The following is a 14,089-nucleotide window of genomic DNA, read 5'->3' as shown; positions in this document are numbered from 1 at the left end:
CGGCTGGGCCAGGTCGCCCGGCTCCGGCGCCTTGCAGCCAATCCGCAAGCCCCATGAGCCACCAGACACGCTCCTCCTCCCACCCCGATTGCGCAAAGCTGACGCACGCTCCCACCGCCGTACGGCCGAGTGTAAACGCGCGGGTCATTCTGCCCGCCAATCAGAGGGAGCGCCAGGCCTCTTGGACACACCCCCTCCCCGGCCGGCCTCTTGTTCTCACCGCCCGCTCCGACGCTTTACGTAAGACTCACGGTGACGGTTCACCCCACCTCCCGCGCTGGAACTCTTCCCGGGATTTGCCAACCGCGGGGATTCTTTTGGGCGCTGCTCTTGGTCGCGAGGCCCAGCACGTGAGCCCAGCCCCGGGGCGGAGGAAGCCGGACATTCTCTGTGTTAATTATGTAACTGTCCAAACCGGTGAGTGCTGAGCCGGACCCGCCCTCGCTCCTGGCTGCGAAGTGTGGCGGTCAGTCTTGCTGGTAATGATTGTCTAATACACTACTTGCGGCGCAACCCTGTGGGGTTGTTGTAAGGGCAACATAAGGTCACGTTCTTAGGGAGGATACTCAATTCTATCTGCTTTCTTCCTGCGAGGCCAACATTTTAATTGGTGTTGGTGTATGGTTTGGGTTTCCCTCATTCCATTAAAACCAGACAGCTTTGCTTTGATTCACCCGTATCAGGAATCCGTCAGTCATCAAGTCCTGACGTGTTTTTTTTCCCCAACCCTTTTGTTCCCCGGTCCTTATTTAACCGTTGTACACATAGTTTCCTGTAAACTGAGAATAGCAATACTATCTATTGCATACAGTTTTGAGGAGTAAATGAAATAGTTGATTAAATGTAGTCAACAAATATTTTTGTGGCACTTAACGCTGCCGTTTTAGGTGCTGGATAAGTGAACAAACGTCTTTACCATCATAGAGCTTATATTCTAGGGGGGAAATCAATTAGTATATTGCACAATATCAGATGATCACATGATGTAGAAAAAAAGTAAAGCAGGGTAAGGAGATGAAGAGGGGTAAGGTGAGGCACTATTTTACATAGGGTGGTCAGGGAGGCCACTGAGGAGGTGATATTGAACAAAAACCTAAATGATGTGAGGAAGTGAATTACGTGAATATTGGGTGGGGGAAGTTACTTCAGGTAGAGAGAACAGCAAGTGCAACAACTTTGCCCTGTTTTATGAAGAGCAGGGGCTTTGGATTACAGTGAGTGAGGAGGAGAGCGGTAGCAAATGAGATCAGAGGCAGTGAGGGCTTTGTCCGAGTGCCTGGGAGGTTAATGGTACCAACTTTGGATTTTATTCCAAGTGTGAAGGGAAGTCATTTGAGGTTCAGGGCAGAATAGTGACTTGATCTGAGTTACATTTACAGAAATATTTCAGCTGCTATGTATATGTATGATTGTTATTTTCTACTCTTGCTTTGTTCATTGCACTCATCCCTTGCTCGATGCTTTGTGAAGTGAGTTGAAATTCCCAGCTACAAAGTTTGTCAAACACTTTTCAATGCCACATAGGATTTGTTTGTCGATTCTGGTGGTTTTGTAGCTGCATCCAAAAAATTCTATATCAGATTACCTTCAAATTCTCAATCACTGTTCTTCTTGACTTAAATCTTGAATATTTTCAGTAATGTCTTCCTTTAAAAACAGATTTTCATCATATAATTCCCCTACTAAAAAACTACAGTGGTTGCCAGTGCCTACAAAATATAGGCATTACACTACCGTCTTCTCTAAGTTCTATTTCAAACCCTGGGTGATGTTAAGTATAAGGCCTGCTAAACATATTTTTCACTATAATAATGTACTTATGCACTTACTATAAGAGGCCTTCTTTTATTAATTTCGCCAAACATTTTCTCATTCAGTTCTTCCCAGACATGAAAATACCTACTGAATTGGGCCACCCAATTGAATAGTTTCCCAATTAAAAAAAAATTAAAGGCAAATAAAGGAATCTTTGTAATAGATGACAGTGTATGGCACACATTTGACTTCTCAGCAGAGTAATACACGTATGTCATAAGCTTAAAAGTAATAATATAATAAACTCTGGTCCAGTTTCAGTAGATGACAGTGCTTACATAAATTGGGGGTTAAAAGGTTTGTCTATACGATATGAAATGATTGGTAGTAAATGAAACTCAGCACAGACCTATGGGAAGCGATATCTTAGAGTCCAAACTAACTATGCTCTTAAAAATATATTTGACACAACACGACATATTAAATATTCTGGGAAAAATAACTGAAGCTGAATCTGGTCAAGCTTTTAGATATGCTACTTTACACGGGGAATAAAAGAACACTGTTAAATGGCACCAAGGAGATACAATCTGCCAAATAGAGAATGTAAGAAATTCTGTAAGACAAATGAGCCAATTTCTTCAGCAAATAAATGTCAAGTAAAGAAGGAAGAAGGGGAGTAGATATTTAAGAGGCATTATTTAATAGATTTTGTTTTGAACAAACTAAACAGAAAAAGACATACCAAACCAGGAAATTCGACTGAAATGTACTCTACACAGTAGAGATTCATACTGAAGATTTTAGAGGTGAAATGTGTCTTTGATTTGCTTTAAAGTAATCTTGTGGGGGCGGAGGAATAAAGTGGATGGAACAAAATTAATTGATCATTAGTTGATAATTATTGAACTCGATGATGGGTACATGGAGAGTTTATAATAGTATTATATATAGTTTTTGTGGATGTTTAAAATCTTCTGTAATAAAAAAATAAATAGATGGCCTTTCATGTGATCTTCCCAAATGAAATCCTCCTGATTGACTTCCACTTAGAATCATGCATTGACCCCGAATATAAATCGAACAGAACCAGAAAGGCTTCAGGTAAATAGTGATGGCTATGACTTTGTGTTAATACTGTTTTTAATCAACCCTCCAGTCAAAACAAATATAGGATGAATTTTAACCACAGAACAAGACCTTTACTTAAATATCACATATTTTTTTTCTGAAATAAAACAAGTTTTTAAATTCACATAAACTCATTACTGTCACCTTTTTGATCAATAAAATAATCTTCCTAGCATGCTCAATGATTTCATACAGGCATTATCTTTGTGAAATGTTTGGTTGAAAGAACACCTTCCTTGACTGAATCAGGAAATGAGTTACAAAAGATTAATACTATTACAGATGTTAGTTTTTGTTGTTGTTGCTTTTTTTTAATTTTTAAAATTTATTGGGGTGACAATTGTTAGTAAAATTACATAGATTTCAGGTGTACAATTCTGTATTACATCATCTATAAATCCCATTGTGTGTTCACCACCCACAGTCAGTTCTCCTTCCATCACCATATAGATGTTAGTTTCTGATAAAAATCAGACTATCAAAGAGGATTAACTAGACAGTTTGCCCTTACTGACTGACTTTGTAAGTCAGGGACCAATCAGGAAAATTATACCTGTTATTTTAAACAGAAAATTTAATATAAGGACATTGTTAAACAGGGATTGGAGAGCTATGGTGACAAAAAGGGGATAAAAAAGTAATAGTAACTGCAAGAAATAGGCACCATACTACCCCATGCTCCCAAGACCACTGGTGGGTTCAATGATTTGCTACGAGGACTCACAGGACTCAACATGTAGTTAGCTGTACTCACAGCTATGGTTTATTACACTGAGAGGATACAAAGCAAAATTAGTAACTGGAAAAAGAGCATATGAGATGTTTGGGGGAAACCAGGTGCAAATTTCAAGTATCCTTTACCAGTGAAGTCGTAGAATCACACAGGACATACTTAATTCTTCTCACAAATTCTGATGTGTAAAATGTTGCCAAGCAGAGAGGCTTATTAGAGACTACTCTGTGCCCAGTGTTTTTATTTGGGGCTGATCACATAGGCACCTCTAGTTGGCACGTACCCAAATTCCAGACTCCGCAAGGAAGGCTGATGTTGAGCATAAACCATATTGCTTGCACTTTTTAGACACAGTGAGACAGTCTTATCGGTTCTGGGGATAGTGGGAACCCACCTGAAATTCGAGTTTCCAAATGCCAACCTAGAGCCAACCTTATAAGCAGATCTTTGAAAGGATAGCAGATAGGACTGATTCTTTTCTGCACACACCCCTAGGGCCGGGGAAACAAGGAAGAAGTTGGGGTTATTTGAACTTACGTGTTTGGTGGAGAGGTCCCAAAATGCTGGAACCCAGATCTCCGAGGGGTGGGGCGCACTCCTTGGCTGGTGCTAGTGCCTGAGAGGCATAGACGAGACACACCACCTACTCCCAAACCCCACCAAGCTAGGGCTCAATAGATCTGAGAAAGAAGCAGTGGTTGAAATTGGTGCATCTGAAGTGGTACAATGAGGCCTTTTTGATCCAATTTACTAAGCACATTTACTAAGACCTACTAAGAAACAGGTTTAGGAATGTTAAGTAACTAGCACAAACTAGAAAGCTGCACAGCCAGCAAGTAAACCCTTGTTTTCTGACTTCAAAATGCTCTTTTATACTAACTGACTTCTTGAAAGATGTAGTAACAATTTTGTTATACTAAAATATTAGTTTTTTAAAATAGCTCAATTAGAGTGAGTCAAAACTAGAAATTTGAGCAGGTGATTCAAACTAGAAATTTGAACAAGAGAAAAGGATAGTTGGCTATCCAGGGAGAGCCACCAAGGATGACGACAATAGTTTAGAGGCTCTTCTCAACTTTCCAGATCCAGAAATTTTAGTTTAGGGCAATCAGTTTATTTTTAAAAATGTATTCTTCCTGGTAATGTGACCAGCTTCTTATCCAATCCTAAAATTCCCCCTTTGGTACTCCCTGTCATACATTGTGGTATCCCGCCACACAGAACTGCTTCTAGCTCCCGTACAGACACCATGGTATTTAGTGCCTACACTGTCCTCTTCCTGAAGGGTCCTCCTTCCTATTTCCATCCCATCTATACTGCTTTCCATTTGGCTAACTCCTCATCGTATAAGGCTGACCCACTGTCACCTCACCCAGGAAATCTCACCCTAAGAATTAGCTGTAGCTATAGGTAGCATGATTTGATATTTCTGTACAATCCTCCTAAAATACCACAAACATCACTCTTTAATCACTTTGTATTATAATTATATGTATATGTCTTTCATTCAGCACTGGATTATAAAGCAGCAGAAATACTGGGGTTTCTGTGGTATTTCAGAGGGTGCCAAAAAATATATAGAGACATTTTAAGAAAGGAAAACTGTATTAAAATTGTAATACTCGATATATACCAATAACAAAAGATGAATACAAGTCACGTTTGACTTCTGCAATTACAAGAGGTGCTCAAAGTGGTTACCATCAGCATCCAAACACTTCTGATTATGGCGAATTGCTGCTTCAGCAACATTGACCAAAGTGTCCACTTGTATATATTTTTTTGGCACCCCTGGTGTGTATGCATAGATAGATAGATAGATAGATATAGATAGATATAGATATCTATATGTATATCTGTATTTTACACAAATGTATGCATATGTGTTATATATATATATATATATATATATATATATATATATATATATATTACATATGCTTGATAGATAAATATGTTTGTATGTATGTATTTCTGAGAAAGCCAGGCCCAAAGTACCCTAGACCAGGAGATAAGACCTACTGTTCTGAGAAAGCAGGAGTTAGAGGAGGATTAAGGAGTAACGAGCCATCTCCCAGTCTGAATAAAATTGTGGCCCTGGATAGTCTAACTTGACAGAAGTTGCACTCGGCACTCCTTTCTCTAAGTGTCCACTTGTATACATTTTTTTGGCACCCTCGATATATGAAGATAATAGGCAAAATATTTTGTTAGGATTACCATTTTCAAAATCTGAGACATAGTTTCTATTCTGTCTTCTTTTTAGTGTGAAACATTATTTCTTCAGTCAGTTTGTATACAATGTGGGTTTCAGATCTTGTGTCCTCTTCTACAAGTACTGCATTTTGTTGAGATTGCTTGTTAAAAGTGCTTTTGTTACATTAGCAAGTTCTATTGACATTTGAGATGTACTTGGTTTAGGCCAGGACGCCTGCCCTCACTTAAAGCTGTCAGTTACTCTCTTACTGTCAGCTCACTTTATTTAAATTAAGCCCATTTCCCATTCAGTCATATTTGTTCCCTTTTAGTTTTGGGATTATTTTTCTTAATAGAAAAGAAAGAAAAAATGAATTGGGGAGTGCACTTTGCCTTCTGTTATATTGAACCATTTACCTCAAGGAACAGAGCTAGTTTCATTATTCTTTCTCCAAACAAAAGCCTTTTTATTGTCGTTTATCATAAGCCTCAGCTCACTGAGAGTTTAGCCTTTCTTACACATTACACACTATTCTTACACATTTCTGCCACTTTTAGATTTTTTTCTCTTTTCTACTCAAAATTTTATTTTATCTTTTTCATAAGTTATTAAGTTTTCCACCTACTAAACATTTTATCCAAATGAGGGAAAACTGGAGTTGCAAAGCACAACAAAATAATTACATGAAAAGAATAGACAAAAATGTCCATTAAAACAAAGCTATTTTAGCTGGCAGCACTTAAAATTGGTAATTTGTATTTTTTTTAAAAATTGCATAGCTTTAAAAAAATGTTGCATAGCTGCAGAGGATTCATAGCTGATTAACTTTTTAGCAGTTTTATTTAAGAGGAAACAGTATATTTAATAAATCGCAATTCAATAGATAATCCTAGATTTAATTAATTAAAATGTAATTAGGTGACTTGGTTTACTCTTTGGGCTGCATTCTGATATTGTTAAACCTTTAATTTAAAGATACGAACATATTTTACCTTTCTTATGTAGAAGTACACTCGTATTTTCTACTCTTGGGAAAAAATAGAAGAATTTGAGATCATTGTCTACATTCAGAGAATTTTTACTGCCTGATTACATTTCTTGTTTTCACATTTAAGACTTTAACTTATAAGAAGTAAATTATGTGGTCTTCAATTTAAGAATAGATGAATCCAGAAACGTCATATTGGGGAAAATAAAGAGACCCCAAACTGAAAAACTAATCAAAACACAACCAGTTGTACAGCTTCAGAGAACTTAATAAATAGTAAATCAACTTTTAAATCAGTCACCTTTGGTGTCTGAATACAAAATGTTTATCAGTATTACTTATGTAGATGACGACTATTAAGGGATGTGTAGAATTTTCATAATCCCTGTTTCTGTCCTTTATATGTGTGTTTGATACAGCGTGCTGTGGTAATTGGCCTCTCATCAGCTGGATATTTTTTTCCTATATGATTGCCCATCTCTGTACCACTGAGTCTCAGAGAACTCAGATTTCTGGCTGAGTATGCCTTCATTTTTGTTTTTGTTTTTCCAGAGACCTTTATACTCTTTCGGTTTTCAAGGATCTTGAAAAGACAAGAAAACCTATAAAATAGAAATCTGTTGCTTTATGTGAAGGGTGCTCAGGGCAAGATTTATTTACTTCAAACCATTCATCAATGCAGCCTTTATGATACATAGATAGACAAGGCAGTCATACCGTAGTGTCTCCCTGCTACACTTCTTCAAGGCGTTCTGCAAGTTCCCCAGCATCTTTACTCAGTACATCCTTAAATTACCAGTTTATTAAAAAAGAATATAACTCAGGAACAAGCGGATGGGAGAAATGCTTAGGGTAAAGTGTATGGAAGGGGCTCGGAGCATTCATGCTCTGAGTGTCCCAGTCTCCCCAATTTCCACGTCTTCACCAACCCAGAAGCTCCTGATTTATTTTTCTTATGTAGGCCCCTGTTCATCTTTTGTCCTTTTTATTAAAGTCTAATTTTTATCAGGAAGTTTCTTATTCATATTAGCATCTTATGATTGAACTCTTTCCTTCGTTTTTGGAATAATTTGTGATTTTATAGTATGTAATTTTTGTCAACACGTACCTTAAACAGTCTTCCCTTTAAGAATCTCTGGTATAAAAGTTAGAATATATGTACATATACATATATATATATATACACACACACTAGATTTTATGTATTAGATTACACATATATATTCAGCATATATATATGCATATATACACATATATATATACTGAATGTGTTTGTATATGCATAACATTAATCAATGAATTCATAAAATACTCTTAATCTTTGAGGAATGAGATGGGTGAGGGAAGACTTTTACTTTTCATTTTATATCTTTTTTGGAGGTAATTTTTAAATAATTTGTAATACATATATTTTTTGGGTATCAAATCTAAATTATTCATGACATTGGATTTATCAGTGATTTCTTGCATATGACACCAAATGTACCATCAACAAAAGAAAAAATAGATAAATTAAATTCATCAAAATTAAAAACTTTTGTATATCAAAGGACACTGTCAACAGAGTAAAAAGTCAACCCATAGTGAATTAGGAAAACATTCGGTTTTCCACCTGTGTGTTTCTCCTCTGTGTCTCCTTTACTACTCACACAAAACACTTCAATTTTGGTCACCGAATATATGGAGACTTTTCCCACACCAAACAATTCTCTGTGACACCATCTTGGTGTCCTACAATTTAACTCAATTCTGATACTATCTACCTGGAGATAACATCGGATACCACAGGTAAGGGCTCAATCCCACAAGACTGCCCCCACCCTACTTCACATTGCCAATTGCAAGGAGGTCTTCAGGTTATCCACAACTTCTGTCCAATTTGACTGTAAATCAGAGGTTCCCATAATCCCTTGCTCAGGTTTGATTAATTTTCTAGAACATCTTACAGAACTCAGGGAAACATGTTTTCCACTTTATTAATAGATATGATAAAGGATGCAGATGAACAGCCAGATGAAGAGATACATAGGGTGAGGTCTAGGAGTGTTCTGAGTGCAGGAGCTTCTGTCCCCGTGGAGTTGGCCTGCATCACCCTCCAGGTATGGGTGTATGTGTGTGCCAGCCTGGAAGCTCTGAGAACCCCTACTATTGTGATCTTATGGAGGCTTCCTCACATAGGCACGATCAGTTACTAACTCCATTTCCAGACCCTCTCCTCTCGTTGGAGAAGAGGGGTGTTGGGGCTAACAACTCCAAGCTTCTAATTATGGCTTGGTCTTTCTGGTAAGCAGCCCGCATTGAGGAGCCATCCAAGTGCCCACCCAGAGTTACCTCAATAGAGCCTAGAGAAGATGCTCCTAGTGCTCTTGTCACTTAGGAATTCACAGGGTTTTAGGAGTCGTGTGTCAGGGACAGGGTCAAAGACCAACTATCAGAATAAGTGATGCTCCTAGTGCTCGTATCACGTCGGGATTTACAAGGGTTTTAGGAGCCTCGTGCTAGAAACTGGGGGCAGAGACCAATATACATTTTTTTCTATTATCTCACACATAGAATGGCAAAAAATCAGATATCTGATAAGGTATTAAATATCCAGAATATATAAAAACTGCTATAACTTAACAAAAACCCAACTCAATTTAAAAATGGGCAAAAGGCTTGAATAGACATTTCTTCAAAGAAGATATACAAATGGCCAATGAGCACCTGAAAAGATGCTCAACATCCTTAGCCAATAGGGAGATGCAAATCAAAACTACAATGCAGTACCACTTCATACCTACTAGAATAGCTATTAAAACAAAGTAAGTGTTGGCTGAGGATGTGGAGAATTGGATTCCTTGTATGTTGGTTGTGGGAATGTAAAATGGTATAGCTGCTGTGGGAAACAGTTTGGTGGCTCCTCAAAAAGTTAACCACAGAATTATATGACTCAGCAATTCAACTCCTACACACACACACACACACACACACACACACACACGAATTGAAAACAAAGACTCAAACAGGTATTTGTACACCAGTCTTCATGGCAGCATTCACGATAGCAAACAGGTGGAAATAATCCAAGTGTCCATCAATAGAAGAATGGATAAACAATATACAGTGTCTACATACAATGAAATATTATTCAGCCTTAAAAAGGAATGAAGTTCTGATATAAGCTACAATGTGGATGAACCTTGAAAATATGCTAAGTGAAGCCAGACACAAAAAGACAAATATTGCATGATTTCACATATATGAAATATCTTGAAAAGGCAAATTCATAGAGACAGAAAGAAGGTTAGACATTACTAGGGACTTGACAGGAGGGGGAAATGGGAAGCTGTTGCTTAATGGTTAGAGTTTCTGCTTGGAGTGATAAAAAGTTTGGATATAGATATTTGTGAGAGTTGCACAACAGTTAGAAGGTACTTAATGCCACTGAATTGTATACTTAAAAATGGTTCAGATGGCATATTTTATGTTGTATAGGCATACCTCGGAGATATTGTGGGTTTAGTTCCAGACCACAATAATAAAATGAGTATTGCAATAAAGCAAGTTGTAATCTTTTTGCTGGTGGAGGGCATTACCTTCAGTTTGTAAAAAAAAAAAAAAAAAAATGCATCACCTGTGAAGCACAATAAAACGAGATATGCCTGTATATATTTTACAAAAAGAAGAGAAGAAAAAGGATGGCAGCCAGTTATTGCCCATAGGCTAGTGTTAGCTGCCCCTTGCTGTAGAAAATTGTGGCCTGAGTGCCAACTTAACCCTGCTTTCTCCATCCACCTGAGGATTCCTTGGGACCATTTCTGTTGACAACCTAATAGCAAGAAAACCTTGCTTTTTATCCTTGCTCACTTTCTAAAAGACCCTCTAATAATCATCCTCTTTTATTTCCTCATTATTATACAGCTCGATGCTTCTCCCGATTTTCACTTGTAAGCCTTTCCTTATTCTGGAACCTCGAATCTGTGATTCACAAACTTCCCTACTCCTTAATATATCTTTTATTGTAAGAAATTTTTCTTTTTTTATATTTGTTAGCATATTATACTGATATTTTTCAAAATATTTGTGTGATCAGGTCATATTCTCTGATTTGTTTTTCAGGAGAGTATATGAGGTGTTGCATCCTATAGTGTTGAGAACAATTGCCTTCGCTGAATTCTTGGCTTCCGTGTGAAGCTCTCCTGTGCTTTCTCTCTCATACAGAGGCTACTCATTGTTTTTCACCCATAGGCACATTTCATCTACAAGTGGGGCTGGGTGGTGGTGGGTGACAGACCACACAGACTTTTGAACCCTTGCGTACATTTATTTCTTCTTCTGACCACGGAATACTGGAGATCTGTCTGCCTTCTCCAGAATTCAGATACAGATGAGAAAAGAGGCTTTGATAAGCAGTGTTTCTCAATTCATGGCAGGTTACCTGTAAAGAACTATCAGTTTTTAGGCTCCCTCAAACCTCCTAATTAGTGCCTTTAAGACCTAAAGAATGCAAAGATGGTGGTCCCCATCATGTCTACACTGAAGACTGCCCCTTATAAAGGCTATACAAATTCTGGAGAATGACAAATTCAATCAAGTAGTATCCCCAATTGCAGTTGCTGTACCAGATCTACAGCAGATTAGCATGACCTAAAGTACACAGTAAGCAGGTATTGATCTGATGAAAGAGTTGTTTTCCATCTCTAACAATAAGGAGGATTTAAAACAGTGTGCACTCTCGGGCTGGACAACAGTGTACATTTTAAGTTTTACCCCTGGCTTTTGTTAACTCTTCCATAATATAGACTATCAATTCAACTCTATCAAAGTATAGTCTTAAGGGACCTGGACATCTGGACATACAGCAAAACATCATACTAGTCCACGTAATAACGGCATTGTATTAGTCACGTTAGTGACCAGGCGACCAGGAAAATGGTAAATACATGGGAGGCCTTGGAAAGACATATATGCTCCAGAGGGTAGGAAATAAACCCAGTGAAAATTAAGGGTCTGCTCAATTAATGATATTTTTAGGGCAGGATTTCTCAGTGGTTGCACTATTGACATTCTTGGCCAAAAAATTGTTGTGGGGAGCTTGCGTGTGTAACAGGATTTTGAGCAGTATTCCTGATTTTTAGATGCCAGTAATCTCTCTGAGTTACCTTAGGTGTCATAGTCCAGTTCAGGGAGAAAGACACACAGAAACACTCATAATGCAATGTAGTTAGGGCAGGTAGACAAGTTTGCGGTATTTTAGCACCACACGAATATCAAAACACACTCTCTATAGCTCACTCCTAGGATGAGATTTCCTGGGTGGGGTGACACAGGGTCAGTCTTATAGGATGAGAAGGAGTTAGTCAGGCTAAAGAGGGTTGAGATGGGTGTGGGAATCGGAAGGAGGACTCTTTAGGAAAAGAAGAGTCTGGACATTGCCAAATATAGATATCCCTGGGAGACAAAAATCACTTCCAGTTGAGAACCTCTGACCACTGTTTTAGGGTCAGAGTGGCCAAGGGCATGCCTGGACATTTCCTCCAAAGTAAAGGACAAACTATTGCATCTCTTTTACCTGTCACCACTAAGAAGGAAGTACTATACCTTGTAGGTGTCTTTGGGTTCTGGTGGCATCAAAAACTGGCTTTGTACTGTTGCTACTGTTGTTACTGTTATTGCCAACTTATCTAGGTTGACTCTGGTACCTACCTACAACAGAGCACCTGTCACTCACCCAAGGACCATAGTCTGCCCAACATCCCTTCCTTACCCTATTTCACGAATCCAACTATTTTTCTGGTCCTGACATCCCATCTTCCTCCACCTCCTACCAATTTCTTAGTTCAACTAGAGACAACAGCCTAAGCTGAATCATTAGTGACAGTATTTCTAGTTCTTGCGTTGTACACTGTCATTGAAAATGCAGTAGCAAAAATTATTTGCAGGTCTCTTTGTACTAGTTAACAGAGGCAAGAAAGTTCGAAAGATTCCTTCATTCAACATTCATTCATTCATTCATTCATTCATTCAACAATGTAGTACTGCCAGATACCACAGGTACCTCACTTCATCTCATGACACTCTTCCCCCCTCACTCCACTCTAGACACCAACTATCTTGCTGTTCTTGGAACACCCCAAACTCATTCCTTCCTTGGTATATTTGCACTTGCTATGTCTGGAATACTCTTCCTCATGAGAATACAAATCTTCATTCCCTTTATTTAGGTATCTGCTCAAATGTTACCCCTCCAAGATCTTGCTTTTCTGTCCATCCTGCACTGCCATCCTACCCACTCCCCTTATTCTGCTTTATTTTTCCTCAGAACCTGAAATTATACAAACACACAGTGTTTTTTTTTAATCTTTCTCCCTCAAAGAATGTAAGCTCCATGAGGACAGTGTCTTGGTCAACATGTATTCCTAGCATCTAAAATTATGTCTGGTACATGATAAGTCCTCGTTAAATATTTATTGACTTATTGATAGTGCCTCAGTAAATATTTTTTGAATGAATGAATGGTAAAGTTTACTTTTGGCATTTGTATCAATCAGGGTTCAACTGGAAAAATAGACCAGTAAGTGATATGTATAAAGAGATTTATTACAAGGAATTGGTTTATGCGATTGTGGGCATTGGCTAAAGAAGTCCAAAATCTGTCAGGCAGTTCATCAGTAAGGGCAGGCTGCAACTCTCAGACACAGACTGAAGTTGCTGTCCATAGGTGGTATTTCTTCTCCATCATGGAAGCCCTCGTTTTACTCTTAAGGCCTTTCAAATGAATTAGACTTACCCAGATTATCTAGGACAATTTCCTTTGCTTAAAGTCAATTATGGATTTAAAGCACTTCTACAGAAGGCTTCATAGCAACACTTAGATTAGTATTTGTTTGCATAACTGGGGACTATAGCTTAGCCAAGTTGGGACATTAGAAGACCATCACAGAATTCCAAGCATTTAATGCTTCTGTTCTACAGACCCCTTAGCTGTCTAGGCCACCTACTCAGACTTGACGTATATGTACTCTGAATCTAGATATTTTACCATTATGAATCAGCTCTCAGCTGACTTAACTAGAAAAAGAAGCTAGTTAATTAATTCACTAAGACATTAATATGCTACTCTTCTGTTCTATTTAGGACTGGTATAGCTGAAAGGAAAAGAAATCGAGCCAAGCTAGTTCAAGAAAAGCAGTACTATTTAAAGAATGGGCCTTTAGAAGCTTGGAGCTGAAGGTGGTTCTGGATTCTAGGTAGCTGTGGAGACACCAGCAGGAATTTGTGATTCTTCATTCTTGTGTCATAA

At 38.2% G+C, this 14,089-nt stretch overlaps 1 protein-coding gene across 1 annotated transcript; it reads left to right on the top strand.

The window, feature by feature from the left end:
- The first annotated feature begins 53 nt into the window (after positions 1–53).
- LOC148754887 (uncharacterized) lies at positions 54–14,066 on the top strand. Its single transcript, XM_088794165.1, has 2 exons — positions 54–417; positions 13,924–14,066. Exons 1-2 carry the CDS (start codon positions 54–56, stop codon positions 13,932–13,934), a joined length of 375 nt encoding a protein of 124 aa, XP_088650291.1. The 3' UTR covers positions 13,935–14,066.
- Positions 14,067–14,089: the final 23 nt, after the last annotated feature.

The sequence above is a fragment of the Rhinolophus sinicus genome, chromosome 17 (assembly GCF_057876585.1).
Source record: "Rhinolophus sinicus isolate RSI-liver-muscle chromosome 17, RSI-T2T, whole genome shotgun sequence".
Classification (NCBI taxonomy): Eukaryota; Metazoa; Chordata; class Mammalia; order Chiroptera; family Rhinolophidae; genus Rhinolophus; species Rhinolophus sinicus.
Note: the sequence above shows the minus strand (reverse complement) of the source record. Positions and strands in the feature narration are given on the sequence as shown.

Excerpts from the sequence above, each read along its gene's own strand:
- LOC148754887 (XM_088794165.1), top strand. The coding sequence starts at position 54 with ATGAGCCACCAGACACGCTCCTCCTCCCACCCCGATTGCGCAAAGCTG.